Source organism: Ranitomeya imitator, chromosome 7 (assembly GCF_032444005.1).
Source record: "Ranitomeya imitator isolate aRanImi1 chromosome 7, aRanImi1.pri, whole genome shotgun sequence".
In the NCBI taxonomy this organism is placed as follows: Eukaryota; Metazoa; Chordata; class Amphibia; order Anura; family Dendrobatidae; genus Ranitomeya; species Ranitomeya imitator.
The window spans coordinates 125202632-125225854 of NC_091288.1; the positions used below are offsets into that span (position 1 = coordinate 125202632).

Below are 23223 nucleotides of genomic sequence, written 5' to 3' on the forward strand. Positions count from 1 at the left end.
TGTATATTACAGACGCCTCTCATCTTTTTAAGTGGTGGAACTTGCACTATTGCTGACTGACTAAATACTTTTTTGCCCCACTGTATATATATATATATATATATAATTTTTTAAAAAAATTTTTTTGTCGGAATACATGGAATCTCTACTTTGTATATAAAATGTTCATACTCCGTATTCTTTCATTGTCAACAATTCTGCTCCAGTGTTGCTATTGTAATAATGTAAAAAGTAAAAGTATGATCACACATTTTTTTTTTAAATGTTTTTTTCAGGAGTTTTTTCAGCTGGTCCTGTCCAAAAAAAAAAAAAAAGTCTGAAAAAAACGCTTGAAAGACTCTCCTATTCATTCCTATGCAAAAAGAAAATACTGTGCATATGTTCAAGTTTTTGTTCAGGTCTAACCCCTTTCTGACCTCGGACAGGATATTACGTCCGAGGTCAGAAGCCCCGCTTTGATGTGGGCTCCGGTGGTGAGCCCGCATCACAGCCGGGACATGTTAGCTGTTTTGAACAGCGGACATGTGCCCGTAATAGGCGCAGGCAGAATCGCGATGCGCCCGCGCCTATTAACTAGTTAAATGCCGCTGTCAAACGCTGACAGCAACATTTAATTACCGCATCCGGCCGGACGGCCGGAAATGACGGCATCGCCGACCCCCGTCACATGATCGGAGGACGGCGTTGCTTGTACATTGTAACCATAGAGGTCCTTGAGACCTCTATGGTTACTGATCGCCGGTAGCTGTGAGCGCCACCCTGTGGTCGGCGCTCACAGCACACCTGATTTTCTGCTACATAGCAGCGAACAGCAGATCGCTGCTATGTAGCAGAGGCGATCGTGCTGTGCCTGCTTCTAGCCTCCCATGGAGTCTATTGAAGCATGGCAAAAGTAAAAAAAAAAAAAAAAAAAAGTTAAAAAAAAATGTGAAAAAAATAAAAAAAAATATAATCACCCCCCTTTTGCCCCAATCAAAATAAATAATAAAAAAAAATAATCAAATCTACACATATTTGGTATCGCTGCGTTCAGAATCGCTCGATCTATCAATTAAAAAAAAAGCATTAACCTGATCGCTAAACAGCGTAGCGAGAAAAAAAATTAGAAACGCCAGAATTACTTTTTTTGGTCGCCGCGACATTGCATTAAAATGCAATAACGGGCGATCAAAAGAACGTATCTGCACCAAAATGCTATCATTAAAAACGTCATCTCTGCACACAAAAAATAAGCCCTCACCCAACCCCAGATCACGGAAAATGGAGAAGCTACGGGTATCGGAAAATGGCACAAATTTTTTTTTTTTAGCAAAGTTTGGAAATTTTTTTCACCACTTAGGTAAAAAATAGCCTAGTCATGTTAGGTGTCTATGAACTCGTACTGACCTGGAGAATCATAATATCAGGTCAGTTTTAGCATTTAGTGAACCTAGCAAAAAAGCCAAACAAAAAACAAGTGTGGGACTGCACTTTTTTTGCAATTTCACCGCACTTGGAATTTTTTTCCCGTTTTCTAGTACACGACATGCTAAAACCAATTATGTTGTTCAAAAGTACAACTCGTCCCGCAAAAAATAAGCCCTCACATGGCCAAATTGATGGAAAAATAAAAAAGTTATGATTCTGGGAAGGAGGGGAGTGAAAAACGAACACGGAAAAGGGGTTAAAAATGCCAAGCAGTGAAAATAAGTGACCTGACCATTTTTCATTCACTTTCCGCTATGAAGCCATCCGTAATATGCAAGAGGAATCTATGGGATGGCTAAAAATGAAAACACTTCTTTAAGCAATTTGTAAACGTTTCCACAAAAACACTGGCATTTTATTCATTTCTTTAAGGATTTTGTAAAACACCTGAAAATCTGCTGCTAAAAAAAATTGCTGAAAAAAAAAAATGCTGAAAGAAAATGTACGCAGAAGATGCCAACGAAAAACATTTAAAAAAAGAAAAACGGGCTAGTATGTCCTGGTGTGATTTCTGCCTTAAAATTTTATTTTTTAACTCTTGAGAAAATATAAAAGTTGCATGAAAATATACTAAACGGTGGTAGACAAGAGGACTCCGGACAATGAAGCTGAAGGTTAAATAGATGAATAGTTTAATGTTTCCTTAGTCTTTAATTGTAAAGTAGTTACAGCTATTGAACGCTTTGCTATATAGATTTGTCCCAATTGACTATTTGTGCTTTTGTTTAGCTTTGGGAAGAGGACCCCGAAACATTTCTAGTGATAATGAAGGGTGCTGGAGGCAAAGCTTTCTGTGCTGGAGGAGACATAGTAGGTAAGGGGTTGTTTTTAATTACAACTCTCACTTTAAAGTAAAATAAATATAGGACACTGCGCTTGATGGATATATAGCATTAGACACATCAAAAGAGGAAAATACAAAAAATCATATTCAATTTGAGGACATCATAGACAGTAGACAACAAATAACCAAAGACTATAAAAAAGTGAGAGCAATATTACAATCAATCAATGGATCAAAGGTCCAAACACAGGTTGTGCATTGATTGAAGAAAGGAGCTACCAACCAACCAGGTTGTTATTGATGAAAAGTAAAATAAGTATCGTGAAAATAAATTAAAAAAGCCAAAAAAGGAAACAACCTGTTTGGTGTACATGGAACTGTACATGTATAATGTGTAGCCCCTTATGTCATCAGTAAAAGTACTAATGGTACATTAACGGTTAAGCCAGTGACCCTGTTGCTAGTACTAGGTCAAGCCGAAGCACACAAATCACATCCTTAACATACAGTTGCATCCATATATATATTTGAACAGAGACAACATATTTCTAATTTTGGTTATAGACACTACCACAATGAATTTTAAACAAAACAATTCATATGCAGTTGAAGTTCAGACTTTCAGCTTTCATTTGAGGGTAGCCACATTAAAATTGGATGAAGGAGTCGGACTCTACATCTGTCCCCATAGTGATTCGGTCTGTGGGGACAAAGTTTGTTACAAATTAAAATGTAAATGCAGATCCCCTTACCCTCCATGTTTATTCCTTGTGTTGTCTTTGTAGTGTCCCCCCTTACATCCATGATAGATATGTGTTCTTATATTTCTCGTTAATAGACTCCCCTGTGAGGGAGCATATTCACATTTAAACTACGTTTTATAATTGTTGAATGTTGAAATTTCAATAAAACTTTTTGAAACTAAAATTGGATGAAGGGTATAGGCGTTTCAGCTCCTTAACATGTGCCACCCTGTTTTTAAAGGGACCAAAAGTAATTGGACAATTGACTCCAAGGTTATTTCATGGAAAGGTGTGGGCAATCTCTTCATTATGTAATTCTCAATTAAGCAGATAAAAGGCCTGGAGTTGATTTGAGGTGTGATGCTTGCATTTGGAAGGTTTTGCTGTGAAGTAAACATGCGGTCAAAGGAGCTCTCCATGCGGGTGAAACAAGCCATCCTTAAGCTGCAAAAACAGGAAAAAAAAACCATCCGAGAAATTGCTACAATATTAGGAGTGGCAAAATCTACAGTTTGGTACATCCTGAGAAAGAAAGAAAGCACTGGTGAACTCATCAATGCAAAAAGACCTGGGCGCCCACGGAAGGCAATAGTGGTGGATGATCGCAGAATAATCTCCATGGTGAAGAGAAACCCCTTCACAACAGCCAGCCAAGTGAACAACACTCCAGGAGGTAGGTGTATCCATATCCAAATCTACCATAAAGAGAAGACTGCATGAAAGTAAATACAGAGGGTTCACTGCATGGTGCAAGCCACTCATAAGCATCAAGAATAAAATGACTAGACTGAACTTTGCTAAAAAACATCTAAAAAAGCCAGCACAGTTCTGGAAGAACATTCTTTGGACAGATGAAACCAAGATCAACCTCTACCAGAATGATGGAAAGAGAAAAGTATGGCGAAGGCGTGGTACAGCCTTACTTTTGGTCCCTTTAAAAACAGGGTGGGAAATGTTAAGGAGCTGAAACTCCTAAACCCTTCATCCAATTTTAATGTGGATACCCTCAAATGAAAGCTGAAAGTCTGAACTTCAACTGCATCTGAATTGTTTTGTTTAAAATTCATTGTGGTAATGTCTATAACCAAAATTAGAAATATGTTGTCCCTTTCCAAATATATATATGGACGTAACTGTATATATAAACAAATAAATGACTGTGTACCTGCTACCTCTTTTTTTTGTGTCTAATACTATCTATCCATCTTGCTCAGTGTCCTATATTTATTTTACAGGTGTTTTTGTTTTTACCTGCTAGACTACTAGGGGTGTTTAATGCCACTTTGCTGCTTTTAGTATTACTTTTTGAAGTGTGAGCAAGTGCAGGTGTTATTCAATGTTTGTATTGTTTTCCTCCCACTTAAATGTATTTGACCTCAATCCTACCATGTGTTATATACTGGGTCCAGTCTATCGTACTAAAACTTTCCTGTCATGTCTGCTACTATATATATATATATATATATATATATATATATATATATATATATATATATATATATATATATATATATATATATATATATATATATATATATATATATAATTTTATATTTCTTTACTGACTATTTGTACATATGGAACAATGCTTGTGTGTGCTGGCAAACAGGTTATTGTTCGACCAGCGTGCTGTTTGCCTGCACATTCGATCCCATATATGTGCAGCACTGACAGCGTGGACTAAAAAGAAGTTATCCTCTACTTGGACAACTTCTCAAATTCCTCGCTTGGAACCCATAAAATAATAAAGCTTATACTCACCGCCCGTTCATGTGGTGTCGGTACTTGCGGTCTCACCACTTTCGTGCGGTTTTGTGACATGTGACACTAGCGCCCAATCAGCGCTGGCATCACTGTCCCTGCCTCTTGTCGAATCGAACATGAAAAGGAAGTCCAGCATCAGCTGCAGCTCATGTTTGATTTGTCTGAAGGTGGGGACAGTGACGCCAGCGCTGATTGGGCGCCGGCATCACATGTCACAAGAACCTCACGAGATCCTCAGGACTGCGAGTGCTAACACCGCTGGATTGACCCTGGCACGGGAGGTGACTATGAGCTTTGTTATTTTATTGGGGTGAAACATTTAGATCAAGAAGGGGGTCCTATTAGTGGACAACCCCCTTAACACTAAGTACACTACATGTACTGCTTTGGCATATTGCAGACACAGATACTGAGCACTCTCCATTACCAAAGCATGGCAGTTGTATCATGCAGCTGACACGCTGCTGCAATGTTTTGGAATTGAGCTAGCTCTGATCCTGGCCATTTAACCCCTTTGTAGTATTGCTTAAATTAATGCATTATTCTTATTTTTATGTTTATGAAAAAGAAAAAATTAGGTCAATGCTAGAATTGTTATTAAAACATAACTCTTAACCATAATTTGTAACTATAAATTAAAGGGAACCTGTCACCCCCGTTTTTTCAGATTGAGATAAAAATACTGTTAAATGGGGCCTGCGCTGTGCGTTACAATAGTGTATGTAGTGTACCCTGATTTCCCACCTATGCTGCGAAATACATTACCAAAGTCGCCGTTTTCACCTGTCAATCAGGCTGGTCAGGTCAGGTGGGCGTGGTGACATCGCTGTTTCTTCCCCAGCTTTCCGTTGGTGGCGTAGTGGTGTGCGCATGTCCAAGTGCCGAATCCACTGCGCGCAGGTGAAGAAAAAGCGCACGATCTGCGTTATTAGCCCCGTGCAGCAGAGCACTCCATCTGCGCACGCGCGGCCTCAGGAAGATGGCCGCCCCCACCGATGACAAGGGTAATAGCGCAGATCGCGCGCTTTTTCTTCACCTGCGGGCAGTGGATTCGGAACTTGGACATGCGCACACCACTACGCCACCAACGGAAAGCTGGGGAAGAAACAGCGATGTCACCACGCCCACCTGACCTGACCAGCCTGATTGACAGGCGAAAACGGCGACTTTGGTAATGTATTTCGCAGCATAGGTGGGGAATCAGGGTACACTACATACACTATTGTAACGCACAGCGCAGGCCCTATTTAACAGTATTTATATCTCAATCTGAAAAAACGGGGTGACAGGTTCCCTTTAACAGGGTTGAGAGGGTAAGAAAAAGAAGTCTAAATTGTTGAGATAAAAGGTGTGAAAAAATAACCGGGTTGGGGGAGGCGGAAAGGGGGAAAGAAATAGAAAAAAACGATAGAGGGGAAGAAGAAAAGGGGAGTCAGAACTACTCAATGTCTATCAATTGACCGGTAAATATTATAATCTTAATATATACTTACCTTGTAATGTCTTCACATCTTGTTCTGTCCAGATTCCAGGATTCCAAGCGGCGGTAGTTCACCGACCGCCATATTAGGACACCCAAGTGATGGGTGTCTCAGTATGGAAACTGCTGGTGGTAGCAGCCTCTTGCGTGGTACCACCAGCGGGACATCGTCGCACGCATGCACACCCACACACACACTGTATACGCCGTACGCACCCCAAACATACACACGCACGCACCCACTGTATATGCCATATGCAACACACACACACACAGAGTATACGCCGGACACACCACATACACACGCACTGTATGCGCCGTACGCAGCCTCTTGCGTGGTATCACTAGCAGAACACAGTCGCAATCACGCAACCTCCGGCATCAGCCGAATGATTCACTGACCTCCGCCGTCTTTGTACAGGAGGAGCGCCTGTGCAGTTTTAATGTGACGGCCGCTATCTTGATATTGTAAGTGGTTGTCCTGACGAAGGGGGGTCGTCTGAACCCTGAAACGCATTGAATAAACCATTGAGCCTTTACTATTTCTGGAATTCTTTCTGGCGGCAGTGCAGTGATGATCCTCTTCTTCTACTAAGTGTATATTCCGCTATCTTAGCACATGGGGTAGACAGGTCAAAGAAAAGAGCACAGACGGGAGAAGTCAGCACATGGGGAAAGCGAGAGTGGATAGGTAGGTGAGCACATGGGGGAGATATTTTCAACCCTGCCTAGTCTGCCCCCATCGTGACCTTACCGTCCTCCCCATGCGATAGCATCAGGCCTCCATCTAGTAAACATTTATAACTAAATTATGATGTTTCTAGGATACCTATAAGGTTGTCAACTGCCTGACAGGTGGTATTGCTAAGCAATTAAATCAGATTTGTCCAAAATGTTTAATTCCAGAGAGACCAATTTATTTATTTATTTTTTTAATTTTGCAATGTTAGTTTTTCAAGAACGTAGTTATGTTCATAAATGTTATGGGTCACAATCCATTCCATAATATCTTTTATTGTAGGGGGATCTTTGTGCTTCCAAAAGTTAGCTATCAGATGGTTGGTAGTAATAAGTATGTGACAGACAATATAATGATGTTTTTTTAAAAGATCTATGCCCAAAGAGAATAATGCTAGTTGAGGAGTTAGTGTAAGATGACTACCAATGATATCAAGAATTAAAGATCCCACTTTCCCCCAAAGACTTTTAATACATATACAATTCCAAAAGAGAAGTTTCAAGTGTCCATTGGAGCCACATTCTCTCCAGCAAAGGGCAGAGTGAGATGAAAAAATGTTATGCATGAGTGGTGAGGTACCATCTGGTTATTATTTGTAGTATGTTTCATGGAGAGTATAGGCAAAGATTCGACTTGTATGAACATTTTTATAGCTTTTTCCACCGGCCTCTTTCTTCCAATTATTTATATTGTTAGATTTCAAAAATTCTAGGTCATTATTAGAGTGTTAATAAAGATTTCTAATACTCCAATTGGAGGAGATGTGAGGTTCTCTAAATCGAGATCTTTGTTTGGATTGGTACCTTCTGAAAGTTCTTATTTTAGGCTACTTTCACACTAGCGTTAACTGCAAACCGTCACAAAAACGTCTTTTTGCCAAAAAAACGGATGCGTCAAAAAAGTGCAAAATGTATGCAACGCATACAGCATTTCGACGGATCCGTCTATTTGGGGATGTCTGGCCAATTAGCTAAAAAAATCCTGTTTCTGAGCATGCTCAGTAGAAAAAAACGTATTGCAGCACTGCATTGCGTCGTACGACGTGTCTCGACGCATCCGTCGCTCATAGACTTTCATTGTAGCCAAAGACGCATGCCGATGAATGCGCCGAGACACTTTTTTTGTCGGAGCCAAAAAACGTTGCAATCTACGTTTTTCCAGACGACGTGTCGCCTAATTTCGACGCATCCGTCGAAAGACGTATACCGACGTATGCAAATCCGTCGCAATGCGTCGCCAATACAAGTCTATGGGGAAAAAACGCATCCAGCAAAATATTTTGCTGGATGCGTTTTTTTCTGCAAAACGACGCATTGTAACGTATTGCAGTTAACGCTAGTGTGAAAGTAGCCTTATTGAAGTTAATAATTCATCTTTTAATATTGAGGTATGAGACAAAATCTATATCGAGTTTGAATTTTTCCTGAAGAAGATAAGATAGATAAAACATAAAGATAAGAATGGGTTCAGTGTGGAGCGATGCTAGTGTAGATGCATAGTGTCAGCTATGTAGCCCTAAACCACATAGGGAAGTGATGAAACTACAGAAAAAGAACACAGTACCTGCGCTATGCAGAATGCATAAGTTAGACACGAATGTGATGTTAATTACGCAGATGGCGATCGCGGCGGTCATTTTCCCAAAGCCGAGTTTGCATCTCGGCTTCAGGAAAATGGCCGCCGCGATCTCCATCTGCGCACGCGCGGCATCCCGCGGCCATTTTCCTGAAGCCCCGTGCAGCAGAGCACTCCATCTGCGCACGCGCGGCCTCAGGAAGATGGCCGCCCCCACCGATGACAAGGGTAATAGCGCAGATCGCGCGCTTTTTCTTCACCTGCGTGCAGTGGATTTGGCACTTGGACATGCGCACACCACTACGCCACCAACGGAAAGCTGGGGAAGAAACAGCGATGTCACCACGCCCACCCGACCTGATCAGCCTGATTGACAGGCGAAAACGGCGACTTTTGGTAATGTATTTCGCAGCATAGGTGGGGAATCAGGGTACACTACATACACTATTGTAACGCATAGCGCAGGTCCTATTTAACAGTATTTTTATCTCAATCTGAAAAAACGGGGTTACAGGTTCCCTTTAAGTCTGTATCCTTGGTCAAAGTTATTTGAAGACACAAATCTTAAAGGGTGCCCAAACTTTCTCATTGGACAATTTCCTTACTTTTAAAATGTGATATATATATATATATATCTATATATATAATTGTCTAAGGGTTTTTCCATCTGTCTGTCTTTCTGTCTGTCTGTCTGTCCTGGAAATCCCGCGTCTCTGATTGGTCGAGGCCGCCAGGCCTCGACCAATCAGCAACGGGCACAGCGACGATGATGTCATAAAGGACGTAGAAATCCCACGTTTCTGATTCAGCGACGGGCACAATATCGATGCAGATATCATAATGGTTGCCATGGCGACGATGTCATAAAGGTTGCCTCGACCAATCAGCGATGGGCACAGTCTGCCGCGAATTCTGGAATCATTATTGTCCATATACTACGTGGACATGCATATTCTAGAATACCCGATGCGTTAGAATCGGGCCACAATCTAATATATATATATATATATATATATATATATATATATATATATATATATATATATATATATATATATATATATATATATATATATATATATATATATATATATATATATATATATATACATACATACTAGATGGTGGCCCGATTCTAACGCATCGGGTATTCTAGAATATGCATGTCCATGTAGTATATTGCACAGCCCACGTAGTATATTGCACAGCCCACATAGTATATTGCCCAGCCACGTAGTATATTGCCCAACCACGTAGTATGTTGCCCAACCACGTAGTATATTGCCCAGTCACGTATAAACGCAAGGAATAGACAACAGGCAAAATAACTGTAACCATGGAAACATAATGATAATGAATGTATCAAGAAACAATTAATAGAAACCTGTTAATATGGATATAACGGAAAACACCCATGCTGCAAACGCAAGAAAAACCACTAAAAAATGGTGCAAGAAATCCATACAATATAACAATATACATTTTATTAAATATAAAGTGAACATGACAAGGGAAACAGACAATGGTGGATAAAACAACCTACCACCAACATGGAGCACATGGAGACCAGAAACAACTCCTCATATGCAGCAGTGCAACATATACAAATCAATGTTATGCATGCCCTACATGCTAAATCAATATACGATAGTAGTATCTGTTAGGGCATACAGATGTAATCGTGCTTGCATACATATAAGTACACATAGCGTATAGATACAGAAGAAATCATATAGAGAACATACCCAGAACGTAACTGAGGAGGAGAGACGGCTCCAGCCCACCCCAATGCGCGTTTCAGCGATCCTTCTTCAGGGGCCCAGTCACGTAGTATATTGCCCAGCCACATAGTATATTGCCCAGTTACGTAGTATATTGCCCAGTGACATAGTATACAGCACAGAGCCACGTAGTATATTGCACAGTGACGTAGTATACAGCACAGAGCCACATAGTATATTGCCCAGCCACGTATGTCACAGGTTAAAAAATCTACATATACTCACCTTCCGAGGGAGCCCTTATAGTAATGTCGCCTGTGTGCGGTGCACTCGGCAGCTTCCGGCCCCAGGGTTGGTAGCGCAGGACCCGTGATGACGTCGCGGTCACATGACCGTGATGTCATGGCAGGTCCTTCTCGCGCAGGACCTGTGATAAGGTTGCGGTCACATGACCGTGACATCATGGCAGGTCCTTGTCACATACCATCCTTGCCACCGGAACCTGCCACTTGCATGGTTACCGGAGCGTCGCGAGGAGCTGGAAAGGCGGCGGAAGGTGAGTATATAATGATTTTTTTATTTTTTAAATTATTTTTAACATTAGATCCTTTTACTATTGACGCTGCATATGTGGGAAAGATTGTGAGGTTGTTTGGTGAAAATTCTGTTATGTTCTGACTACTTCAATAAAAAAATATCTGATTAAAAAAATGTTTTGGCTAATTATTTTAATTTAAGCCATGCCAAATTTAACCCCTTTCCGACCTGTGACACAGCGTATGCATCATGAAATTTCTGTGCCAGTACAACCTGTGACGCACATGCTGTGTCACAGAATTATCACATTCCTGCAGATCGGGTGAAAGGGTTAACTCAAATTTCTCCCGACCTACAGGACCAGGGGGAGTGATACTTCAGCCCAGGGGGGTGGCTTTGCACCCCCCCCCCCCCCCCCCCCATGGCTACGATCGCTCTGATTGGCTGTCAAAAAAGTGAAAAAGCCAATCAGAGCAATTTGTAATATTACACCAATGAAACTTGGTGAAATATTACAATCCAGCCATGGCCGATGCTGCCATATTATTGGCCACGGCTGGAGACCCCGATATGCCCCTACCACCAACTGACAGCGGCGATCTGCCGTCAGTCTTTCCTTCCCTTCCGTTTTGTCCTCTGCTGCAATCATCTCCCCTCCTCTCCCCTCCTTCCTCTCTGGTGCCCTACCCCCCCCCCCCCCCCTTCCCGTGTCCGATCCCACCTCCGAAGTCCCAGGGTCCCTCCCGATGTCCGTCTGGTTTCTAGGATGGGCGCCGCCCATATTTTTATTTTTCCACTAGGGTTAGGGTTAGAATTAGGGTTGCAATTGGGGTTAGAACTAGGGTTTGGGTTGCAATTAGGGTTAGGGTTGCAATTAGGGTTAGGGTTATAGTTCTTCAACTATATCAATAGTAAAAGAATAAAAACTGAAAATGTAGGCCCCTTAAAAAATAGTGAGGAAAGAATGGTTGTAGATGACGAGGAAAAAGCTAACATATTAAACACCTTCTTCTCCACGGTCTTCATGGTGGAAAATGAAATGCTAGGTGAAATCCCAAGCAACAATGAAAACCCTATATTAAGGGTCACCAATCTAACCCAAGAAGAGGTGCGAAACCGGCTAAATAAGATTAAAATAGATAAATCTCCGGGTCCGGATGGCATACACCCACGAGTACTAAGAGAACTAAGTAATGTAATAGATAAACCATTATTTCTTATTTTTAGGGACTCTATAGCGACAGGGTCTGTTCCGCAGGACTGGCGCATAGCAAATGTGGTGCCAATATTCAAAAAGGGCTCTAAAAGTGAACCTGGAAATTATAGGCCAGTAAGTCTAACCTCTATTGTTGGTAAAATATTTGAAGGGTTTCTGAGGGATGTTATTCTGGATTATCTCAATGAGAATAACTGTTTAACTCCATATCAGCATGGGTTTATGAGAAATCGCTCCTGTCAAACCAATCTAATCAGTTTCTATGAAGAGGTAAGCTATAGGCTGGACCACGGTGAGTCATTGGACGTGGTATATCTCGATTTTTCCAAAGCGTTTGATACCGTGCCGCACAAGAGGTTGGTACACAAAATGAGAATGCTTGGTCTGGGGGAAAATGTGTGTAAATGGGTTAGTAACTGGCTTAGTGATAGAAAGCAGAGGGTGGTTATAAATGGTATAGTCTCTAACTGGGTTGCTGTGACCAGTGGGGTACCGCAGGGGTCAGTAATGGGACCTGTTCTCTTTAACATATTCATTAATGATCTGGTAGAAGGTTTACACAGTAAAATATCGATATTTGCAGATGATACAAAACTATGTAAAGCAGTTAATACAAGAGAAGATAGTATTCTGCTACAGATGGATCTGGATAAGTTGGAAACTTGGGCTGAAAGGTGGCAGATGAGGTTTAACAATGATAAATGTAAGGTTATACACATGGGAAGAAGGAATCAATATCACCATTACACACTGAACGGGAAACCACTGGGTAAATCTGACAGGGAGAAGGACTTGGGGATCCTAGTTAATGATAAACTTACCTGGAGCAGCCAGTGCCAGGCAGCAGCTGCCAAGGCAAACAGGATCATGGGGTGCATTAAAAGAGGTCTGGATACACATGATGAGAGCATTATACTGCCTCTGTACAAATCGCTAGTTAGACCGCACATGGAGTACTGTGTCCAGTTTTGGGCACCGGTGCTCAGGAAGGATATCATGGAACTAGAGAGAGTACAAAGGAGTGCAACAAAATTAATAAAGGGGATGGGAGAACTACAATACCCAGATAGATTAGCGAAATTAGGATTATTTAGTCTAGAAAAAAGACGACTGAGGGGCGATCTAATAACCATGTATAAGTATATAAGGGGACAATACAAATATCTCGCTGAGGATCTGTTTATACCAAGGAAGGTGACGGGCACAAGGGGGCATTCTTTGCGTCTGGAGGAGAGAAGGTTTTTCCACCAACATAGAAGAGGATTCTTTACTGTTAGGGCAGTGAGAATCTGGAATTGCTTGCCTGAGGAGGTGGTGATGGCGAACTCAGTCGAGGGGTTCAAGAGAGGCCTGGATGTCTTCCTGGAGCAGAACAATATTGTATCATACAATTATTAGGTTCTGTAGAAGGACGTAAATCTGGGGATTTATTATGATGGAATATAGGCTGAACTGGATGGACAAATGTCTTTTTTCGGCCTTACTAACTATGTAATAGGGCTATGTGCACACGGTGCGGATTTGGCTGCGGATTCATATCCGTTTTCCATCACTTTTACAGTGCCACGTAAACTGTGGAAAACCAAATCCGCTGTGCCCATGGTGCTGAAAATACCGCTCGGTATTTTCCGCAGCATGTCAATTTTTGTGCGGATTCTTCAGCGTTTTACACCTGTTCCTGTATAGGAATCCGCAGGTGAAATCTGCACAAAGAACACTGTAAATACGTGGTAAATCCGCAGGTAAAACACGGTGCGTTTTACCTGTGGATTTTTAAAAACCTGTGCGGAAAAATCCGCACACAAATCCACAACGTGGGAACATAGCCTTTAGGATAGGGTTGGATTTAGGGTTAAGATTAGGGTTAGGAGTGTGTTGGGGTTAGGGTTAGGCTTGTGGTTAGGGTTTGGAGTAGGGTTAGAGGTGTGTTGGGGTTAGGCTACTTTCACACTTCCGTCGTTTGGGCTACGTCGCAATGCGTCGTTTTGGGGAAAAAAAAACGCATCCTGCAAAGTTGCCTGCAGGATGCAAATTTTCTCCATAGACTTGCATTAGCGACGTATGGCCACACGTCGCATCCGTCGTCGTGTTTTGGCAGACCGTCGGCACAAAAAAGTTCAATGTAACTTTTTTTGTGCGACATGTCCGCCATTGTCGACCGCACATGTGCGGCCAAAACTCCGACCCCTCCTCCCCGCCCATCAGAATGGGCAGCAGATGCGTTGTAAAACTGCATCCGCTGCCCACGTTGTGCTAAATTTAGCAAAACGTCCTTCGGTACGTCGGGCCGACTGTTTGCGACGGCCCGGTACCGACGGAAATGTGAAAGTAGCCTTAGGGTTGTGATGAGGGTCATGGTTAGAGTTGGGGTTAGGGGTGTGTTGGGGTTAGTGTTGGAGTTAGAATTGAGGGGTTTCAACTGTTTAGGCACATCGGGGGTCTCCAAACGCGACATGGCGCCACATTGATTCCAGCCAATCTTGCGTTGAGAATGTCAAATGGTGCTCCCTCCCTTCCGAGCGTGTTCCCAAACAGTGGTTTACCCCCACATTTGGGGTATCGGCGTACTCAGGACAAACTGGACAACAACTTTTTGGGTCTTATTTCTCCTGTTACCCTTGTGAAAATATAAAATTGCGGGCTAAAATATCATTTTTGAGGAAAGAAAAATGATTTTTTATTTTCACGGCTCTGCGTTATAGACTTCTGTGAAGCACTTTGGGGTTCAAAGTGCTCACCACACATCTAGATAAGTTCCTTGGGGGGTCTAGTTTCCAAAATGGGGTCACTTGTGGAGGGTTTCTACTGTTTAGGCTGATCAGGGGCTCTGCAAATGCAACGTGACGCCCGCAGACCATTACATCAAAGTCTGCATTTCAAAACATCACTACTTCCCTTCCGAGCCCCGACGTGTGCCCAAACAGTGGTTTACCCCCACATATGTGGTATCAGCGTACTCAGGACAAACTGGACAACAACTTTTGGCGTCCAATTTCTCCTGTTACCTGATTGCCATGTGCAGGCATGTACTACGGAGGACAGAGAATGAACTTCAATCCAATATTGCAGCCAGTGGGTAAGGAAAGGGTGAATCAAACACCCAAAAACCCCGCCTCCACGGCTGAAGATTGTTCCCTCCAAATTCAGGTGACAGTGTCCCTTTAAATGTTCATTTTTTTTTCCTTCCATGTTACTTCTGCTGCTGTGAAACACCTGAAGGGTTAATAAACTTTTTGAATGTTGTTTTGAGCACCTTGAGGGGGTGCAGTTTTTAGAATGGTGTCACTTTTGGGTACTTTCTGCCATACATACCCCTCAAACTATCTTCAAATATGAGGTGGTTCCTAAAAAAAATGTTTCAATTTTGTTGTAAAAATGAGAAATTGCTGGTCAAATTTTAACCCTTATAACTTACTAGCAAAAAATACAGGAAGGAAATATATCTTGGTACCGTGTTAGCCAGTAGATAGAAAAATGTTTAGAATTGAGAGTCCTCAGTGGTTGATACCTTTTAAAGGGAACCTGTCACCTGAATTTGGCGGGACTGGTTTTGGGTCATATGGGCGGAGTTTTCAGGTGTTTGATTCACCCTTTCCTTACCCGCTGGCTGCATGCTGGCCGCAATATTGGATTGAAATTTATTCTCTATCCTCCGTAGTTCACGCCTGCGCAAGACAATCTTGCCTTACGCTGGCGTGTACTACGGAGGACAGAGAATGAACTTCAATCCAATATTTCGGCCAGCATGCAGCCAGCGGGTAAGGAAAGGGTGAATCAAACACCTGAAAACTCCGCCCATATGACCCAAAACTGGTCCCTCCAAATTCAGGTGACAGGTTAAAGGCTAACTGAAAAGATGGTACAAATTACAAGCTTTCGAGACTACATACGTCTCTTCATCAGGCAAAGACTAAAACAAATTCTGAAGAATCACATATTTATGCACAACATAGTATAGAAGAAAAAAAAAAGGGGGAAAAAAAACCCATGGATAAGCCAGGTGACATGAAGCAAAATTACCATGGGTGATAAACAGTTAGGTCCATAAATATTGGGCCAGCTAGTAGATAAGGATTGTTTTATTGTGTTGTGATTAGGGTCTCTGTTGTGATGACCCCACATGGTCTGAGGGGCAAGTTCCTTAGTTGATGTAAAGAGACATAAATCCGTGTGACACATTCATTCCTCCACTAAGACTGTCAAAGGTCGTCATCAGTTTATATTCCCAGACTCTTCTGTCTTTCTGCGATTTGAAGTTACCTTTTAACACAAGTAATTTCATGTCCATAATGTTATGATTTGGGAGACAGAAATGTATTGCCACAGGTATATCCATTCTTTTTTCTCTTATTGTATGGCGGTGAGAGTTCATCCTTGTTCTCAGTTTCCGCCCTGTCTCCCCCACATACAGACCCCCAGTTGGACATTTAGTACAAATAATTAGGTACACCACATTAGAAGTGATACAGCTGAAAGTACCTGGTATCTTGTAGTCCTGAAGTGAATTGGGGATCTTTATCTTGTCCGGGGTCATTATAAATGGACAGGTTTTACATATTTCTGGTTGCAAGGAAAGGTACCTGCAGCTGTTGGAGAGGACAGGGAGCTCTTGACAAGGATGCTTCTTAGATTTGGGGGCTGCCTAAAACACAGTAGTGGGGGGCCTGGAAAAATGGATTGTAAGCGGGCATCTTTGGCAGTCAAGGTTGTAATTTCTGTGCGACTCCTTTTAGCACCTCCAGATTTGGATTGTAGGTAACCACTAGAGGTACCCGGTTATTTTCTTCTTTAGCTTTGTAATGTAGCAGGTGATTCCTTGATATTCTGGTGACTCTTGTGATCTGATTTTCAATTGTTCTTGGATGGTAGCCCTGATTCAAAAAGGTCTTTCTGAGGCGACCAAGGTGTGCATCCCTATCTATTGGGTTGGAACATATACGATTGTATCTGATGGCTTGGCTGTAAACAATAGAATTTTTTATGTGTTTTGGATGGAAACTGTCCCATTTAAGGTACCGTATATACTCGAGTATAAGCCGACCAAAGTATAAGCCGACCCCCCTAATTTTGCCACAAAAAAACTGGGAAAACTTATTGACTCGAGTATAAGCCTAGGGTGGAAAATGCAGCAGCTACCGGTGAATTTCAAAAATAAAAATAGATGCTCCATACCGTTCATTATGGCCCCATAGCTGTGCCATATAGTGCTCTGCACCGTTCATTCTTGCCCCATAGCTGTGCCATATAGTGCTCTGCACCGTTCATTATTGCCCCATAGCTGTGCCATATAGTGCTTTGCACCGTTCATATTTCCCCATATCTGTGCCCCATATACAGGTCCTTCTCAAAAAATTAGCATATAGTGTTAAATTTCATTATTTACCATAATGTAATGATTACAATTAAACTTTCATATATTATAGATTCATTATCCACCAACTGAAATTTGTCAGGTCTTTTATTGTTTTAATACTGATGATTTTGGCATACAACTCCTGATAACCCAAAAAACCTGTCTCAATAAATTAGCATATTTCACCCATCCAATCAAATAAAAGTGTTTTTTAATAACAAACAAAAAACCATCAAATAATAATGTTCAGTTATGCACTCAATACTTGGTCGGGAATCCTTTGGCAGAAATGACTGCTTCAATGCGGCGTGGCATGGAGGCAATCAGCCTGTGACACTGCTGAGATGTTATGGAGGCCCAGGATGCTTCAATAGCGGCCTTAAGCTCAACCAGAGTGTTGGGTCTTGCGTCTCTCAACTTTCTCTTCACAATATCCCACAGATTCTCTATGGGGTTCAGGTCAGGAGAGTTGGCAGGCCAATTGAGCACAGTAATACCATGGTCAGTAAACCATTTACCAGTGGTTTTGGCACTGTGAGCAGGTGCCAGGTCGTGCTGAAAAAATGAAATCTTCATCACCATAAAGCATTGACCCTGCCCTTGATGAAACACAGTGGACGAACACCAGCAGCTGACATGGCACCCCACACCATCACTGACTGTGGGTACTTGACACTGGACTTCAGGCATTTTGGCATTTCCTTCTCCCCAGTCTTCCTCCAGACTCTGGCACCTTGATTTCCGAATGACATGCAAAATTTGCTTTCATCAGAAAAAAGTACTTGGGACCACTTAGCAACAGTCCAGTGCTGCTTCTCTGTAGCCCAGGTCAGGCGCCTCTGCCGCTGTTTATGGTTCAAAAGTGGCTTTACCTGGGGAATGCGGCACCTGTAGCCCATTTCCTGCACACGCCTGTGCACGGTGGCTCTGGATGTTTCCACACCAGACTCAGTCCACTGCTTCCTCAGGTTCCACAAGGTCTGGAATCGGTCCTTCTCCACAATCTTCCTCGGGGTCCGGTCTCCTCTTCTCGTTGTACAGCGTTTTCTGCCACATTGTTTCCTTCCAACAGACTTACCATTGAGGTGCCTTGATACAGCACTCTGGGAACAGCCTATTTGTTGAGAAATTTCTTTCTAGGCCTTACCCTCTTGCTTGAGGGTGTCAATGATGGCCTTCTTGACATCTGTCAGGTCGCTAGTCTTACCCATGATGGGGGTTTTGAGTAATGAACCCGGCAGGGAGTTTATATAAGCCTCAGGTATCTTTTGCATGTGTTTAGAGTTAATTAGTTGATTCAGAAGATTAGGGTAATAGGTCGTTTAGAGAACCTTTTCTTGATATGCTAATTTATTGAGACAGGTTTTTTGGGTTATCAGGAGTTGTATGCCAAAATCATCAGTATTAAAACAATAAAAGACCTGACAAATTTCAGTTGGTGGATAATGAATCTATAATATATGAAAGTTTAATTGTAATCATTACATTATGGTAAATAATGAAATTTAACACTATATGCTAATTTTTTGAGAAGGACCTGTAGTGCTCTGCACTGTTCATATTTCCCCATAGCTGTGCCCCATATAGTGCTCTGTACCGTTCATACTGTCCCATATCTGTGCCCCATATAGTGCTCTGCACCGTTCATATTGCCCCATATCTGTGCCATATAGTGCTCTGTACCGTTCATACTGTCCCATATCTGTGCCCCATATAGTGCTCTGCACCGTTCATACTGCCCCATAGATGCTCCACATAAATCTGTGCCGCTGCTGCAATAAAAAAAAGAAAGAAGCCATACTCACCTCTTGATTGCAGCTCCAGGCGTCTCATTCCGGCGTCCGGTCCCGGCGTCTCTCCGCTCTGACTGATCAGGCAGAGGGCGCCGCGCACACTATATGCGTCATCGCGCCCTCTGACCTGCACAGTCAGAGCGCAGAGACGCCGGGAAGATGGAGCGGCGCCCGGCGGCTGGAACGGGGACAGGTGAATATTACATGCTTACCTGGTCCCGACGTCCGTCTCCCTCTGCCTGTCCCACGGTCTTCGGTGCCGCAGCTTCTTTCTCTATCAGCGGTCACCGACACCGCCGATTAGAGAAATGAATATGCGGCTCCACCCCTATGGGAGGTGGAGCCGCGTATTCATTTCTCTAATGAGCGGTCCCACGTGACCGCTGAAGAGGGGAAGAGCCGTAGCACAGAAGACCGTGGGACGGCAGGGGGAGCGCCAGGATCGCTGGGACTAGGTAAGTATGCCTCAGCGCCCTCTCCCCCTCACCCGCCGACCCTGCCACCCCACCTTGACTCGAGTATAAGCCGAGAGGGGCACTTTCAGCCCAAAAATTTGGGCTGAAAATTTCGGCTTATACTCGAGTATATACGGTACATATTTTTATGTGGCCATTCTTTTGGTCACCGTTCACTTTTCACTTATATGCGATATCCGCATGTCATTATTATTATTTTTCCATATGGACACATTATATTTGCGTAAATAAATATCACTCTTACGTTATACACTTTCTGGTGTTTTTCATCCTGGTTTTTTGTGGGTTAATCTTCTTTCTTTATTAAAGCATTATTTTTAAGACATATGACACGTCTCTGTCCGGGTATTCCTTTATCCTTCTCATGTTACCTTTTTAACTTACAAGTTCGGTCCGCCAGCCTTTGCGCATGCACATGTTTTCCGGACCTCCCGGATCTTCGCTGGACTCTCTATTGTGACACGCAGGCTTTGTGCTTGCGTGCCATTGAGCGCTACCAGGGAAGCGTCCATTAGAGGAGGCGGGCAGGTGCGCAATGCACGCATTACGGCTGTGCTGGATTCTCCCCGCTGTGTGTCTTTGATTGGTTGAGCACTATACTTAAGCCCGACTACCGCTCACCCTGACACCCCCCGGAAGAAGCAGGTGGTGAAACGTACGTCGGGGTGAGTGGAGGCCGAACGGGTGCACATGTGAGATGCGGTAAGCACTATTAACTTAAACTCTTTAGGTTGGCATATAGGATTATTAGTATTTGGTGACTACCTTCACTGGCGGATATTAGATGTAGGGATCATCCTTTGTGCCCCCACTAAGGCTGAGATAATTTGTGTTTACATTTGTCATGCATTTTGAGATATGGGCGGTATGGAATGATATCCGGATATACCTTTAGGGTATGTATAGCTATATTCTTAGCCAGAGTTTATGCCATGCTTTATGACTGTTACTAGTTCATATTACCTGTTGAAATTTATTTATGGGTCTTTTCCTGTTCGGCTTCCACTAAACGGTATTTGGTGTAATGAAAGTTATATTTTATCCGTATTTTTGTGGGATCTCTTCATATTTCCATTTAATATGATTTAATATGGAAGATTGGTGTATACTGTAATTGGAAGTGCCCTAAGTTTACATGGGACGTCTTTTTGGTTTAGTTCATTAAAATAAAATCTTGTAAAAAGGATCTAAGGTCCTCTGAACCAACCACCTCCTCAATGCCTCTGAGCTTTATATTGTTCCTCCTGGATCTATCCTCCAGGTCCAGGATCTTAGAATGGGTCTTAGTGGCTAGTGAGTGCAAATCTTCATGCGCGTCCCATAGTTCATTATGTGAGGCCACCAATTCAGACATCTTATGCTCAAGATGATCTGTACGGCTCCCTAGTTCCTCCACCTCCACTGTAAGTTCCGTCAACATGGAGCGCATATCTTCCTGCAGGGAGGCACGGAGCTCCCCCAGCATTTCCCTTAATAAGGACGCCGTGACCGGGGCATCAGTGAGATCCGCTGCAGCTGCACTCGATGAAGAGGATAGTGGCGCCATCTTGGATTAAGGGGCGGCTTAGGGGAGGCCGCAAAAAAGTCGACTATATATCTGGTGGGGTCCCGGGAGCCAGATTTTGTCTTCCCCATGTACTCACCAGCGGGTAAGGAGGTGGTGCAGGAGGGTACAGGGCTGAAGGCGCCGTGAGTGTGTCGCTGTACACCGGTTAGCGGTTCCTGGAAGCGGAGCTCCCGCTCTATGCGACCTGCTCCATTAACACTTTCCACCTCCCCTCTAAGTTCCGCCAACATGGAGCGCATATCTTCCTGCAGGGAGGCACGGAGCTCCCCCAGTATTTCCCTTAATAAGGACGCCGTGACCGGGGCATCAGTGAGATCCTGTCACAGGGCTACCGCGACAGAGTAGTTCCAGAGAACCGCAGCGCTCTTGGCCTCATTGACACACTGTGAACAGAAGCTCTTCACCTATACTCTGACCTGGCTGCTTTGTGCCAGCAGTGCAGGAGTTAACCTTATTGCTGAGAGCTGGGTCTCTCTCAGCTGAACTGGATTTTGTAATCTGATCCTCTATATAGACCCAGTCCTGACTTCAGCTATTGTCAGTGATCAGTTCTACTGCCTGGCTGGAGGTTGATGGAGAGAGGTGTTGGTGTTGGAGGTTTATTTACAGAGATTGGTGTCTGCAGTTTTGGTTGCATTTTAAACCTGTTTTTCTTCCTAAGTTTATTCCTTCTCTTCCCTTCTCTGTTCCCTCTGTGGTTGTGTGATCATTTGGTGAGGTTGAATCTTTTAGTTACCTTGTCTGTTTATCCTGTAATTTGTTGTATTATTACACGGGTGCACTCCACCTCCTTTGGGGGGAGAGGGGGCCACTCATAGGGCCTGCACAGGAGACAGGGATACGCTGGCGGCTCGGGCCTCCTAACCTTCATAGGTACCCCCAAGATAAGGGAAAGCCAGGGCTCCATTAAAGTGGTAGGGTCAGGTGCGGGTCCCAGTACGCCGTCCTGCCCCTTTAACGCCGCTTACGGCGTGACAGTATCACTGACCTAAAAAAATTTTCTTTGTCCAATATGGACCCCATTGCTGCTTTAGCTGGACAAATGCAGCAACTCAGTCTAGAGGTGGCTGACCTCCGCTCGACGGTTGTGCAGCGCACTCCAGTGGCCACTGCAGGAGCTACACCTCCACAAGCTTCGCTTGAGCCTAAAATTGCGTTACCTGACAGGTTCTCAGGGGGGAGTGACAAATTTGTTACGTTCAGGGAGGCCTGTAAATTGTATTTTAGGTTGCGTCCTCACACTTCTGATTCAGAGGCACAGAGGGTTGGAATTATAGTATCGCTCCTACAAGGGGACCCTCAGGCCTGGGCATTTTCACTTCCCGCTGACGCTTTGCCGTTACAGACTGTGGAGGAGTTTTTTCGAGCCTTAGGTCAGGTGTATGATGATCCTGACTGCGTCTCCCTCTCTGAGTCCACAATACGCCATCTTACACAGGGAGAATGGCCAGTAGAGGAGTACTGCTCTGAGTTTCGGAGATGGGCCACTGACACATTGTGGAATGACCCTGCACTCCGTAGTCAATTTTATCAGGGCCTATGTGATAAAATAAAAGATGCTTCCGCCCTACAGGAGACACCAACCACACTGGAGGCAGCTATGTCTCTTGCGATCCGTGTGGACCGCCGCCTGCGCCCGAGAGTTAATGAATTGCTGCTATTCAAGGGTAAATCAGATTTGGACTCACCAGAATCTGAGTCTCTAGGAGAACCTATGCAGTTGGGTGGCACTTCTCATTCTAAGGGAGCTGCAGTAGTACGGCCCAAGGAAGGTGCATGTTTTTTTTGTGTGGCAGAAGGGGTCATTATGTGAATGTGTGTCCTTCTAGAAAAAAAACCGCCGGAAAACTATTGAGCCCGGGTTGTGAGGAGGTTTGCAACTCGGGTGTACTAATTTCTTCCTTAGGTAAACCTCAATTTTTCCTACAAGCCGAGATTCGTCTTGGTGAAAATAGGTTTAATATCTCTGCCTTTCTGGACTCTGGGGCAGGGTTTAATTTAATTGATG

At 43.3% G+C, this 23223-nt stretch overlaps 1 protein-coding gene across 5 annotated transcripts in view; it reads left to right on the top strand.

Annotated features, from left to right (window-relative positions):
• The window catches only part of HIBCH (3-hydroxyisobutyryl-CoA hydrolase), an 885760-nt gene that overhangs the window by 249200 nt on the left and 613337 nt on the right, over nucleotides 1-23223 (top strand). For all 5 annotated transcript variants that reach the window (XM_069733795.1, XM_069733794.1, XM_069733798.1 and 2 more), the window contains exon 4: nucleotides 2197-2281. In XM_069733795.1, coding sequence (XP_069589896.1) covers nucleotides 2197-2281 — 85 coding nt within the window. The remainder of the gene's footprint in view (nucleotides 1-2196; nucleotides 2282-23223) is intronic.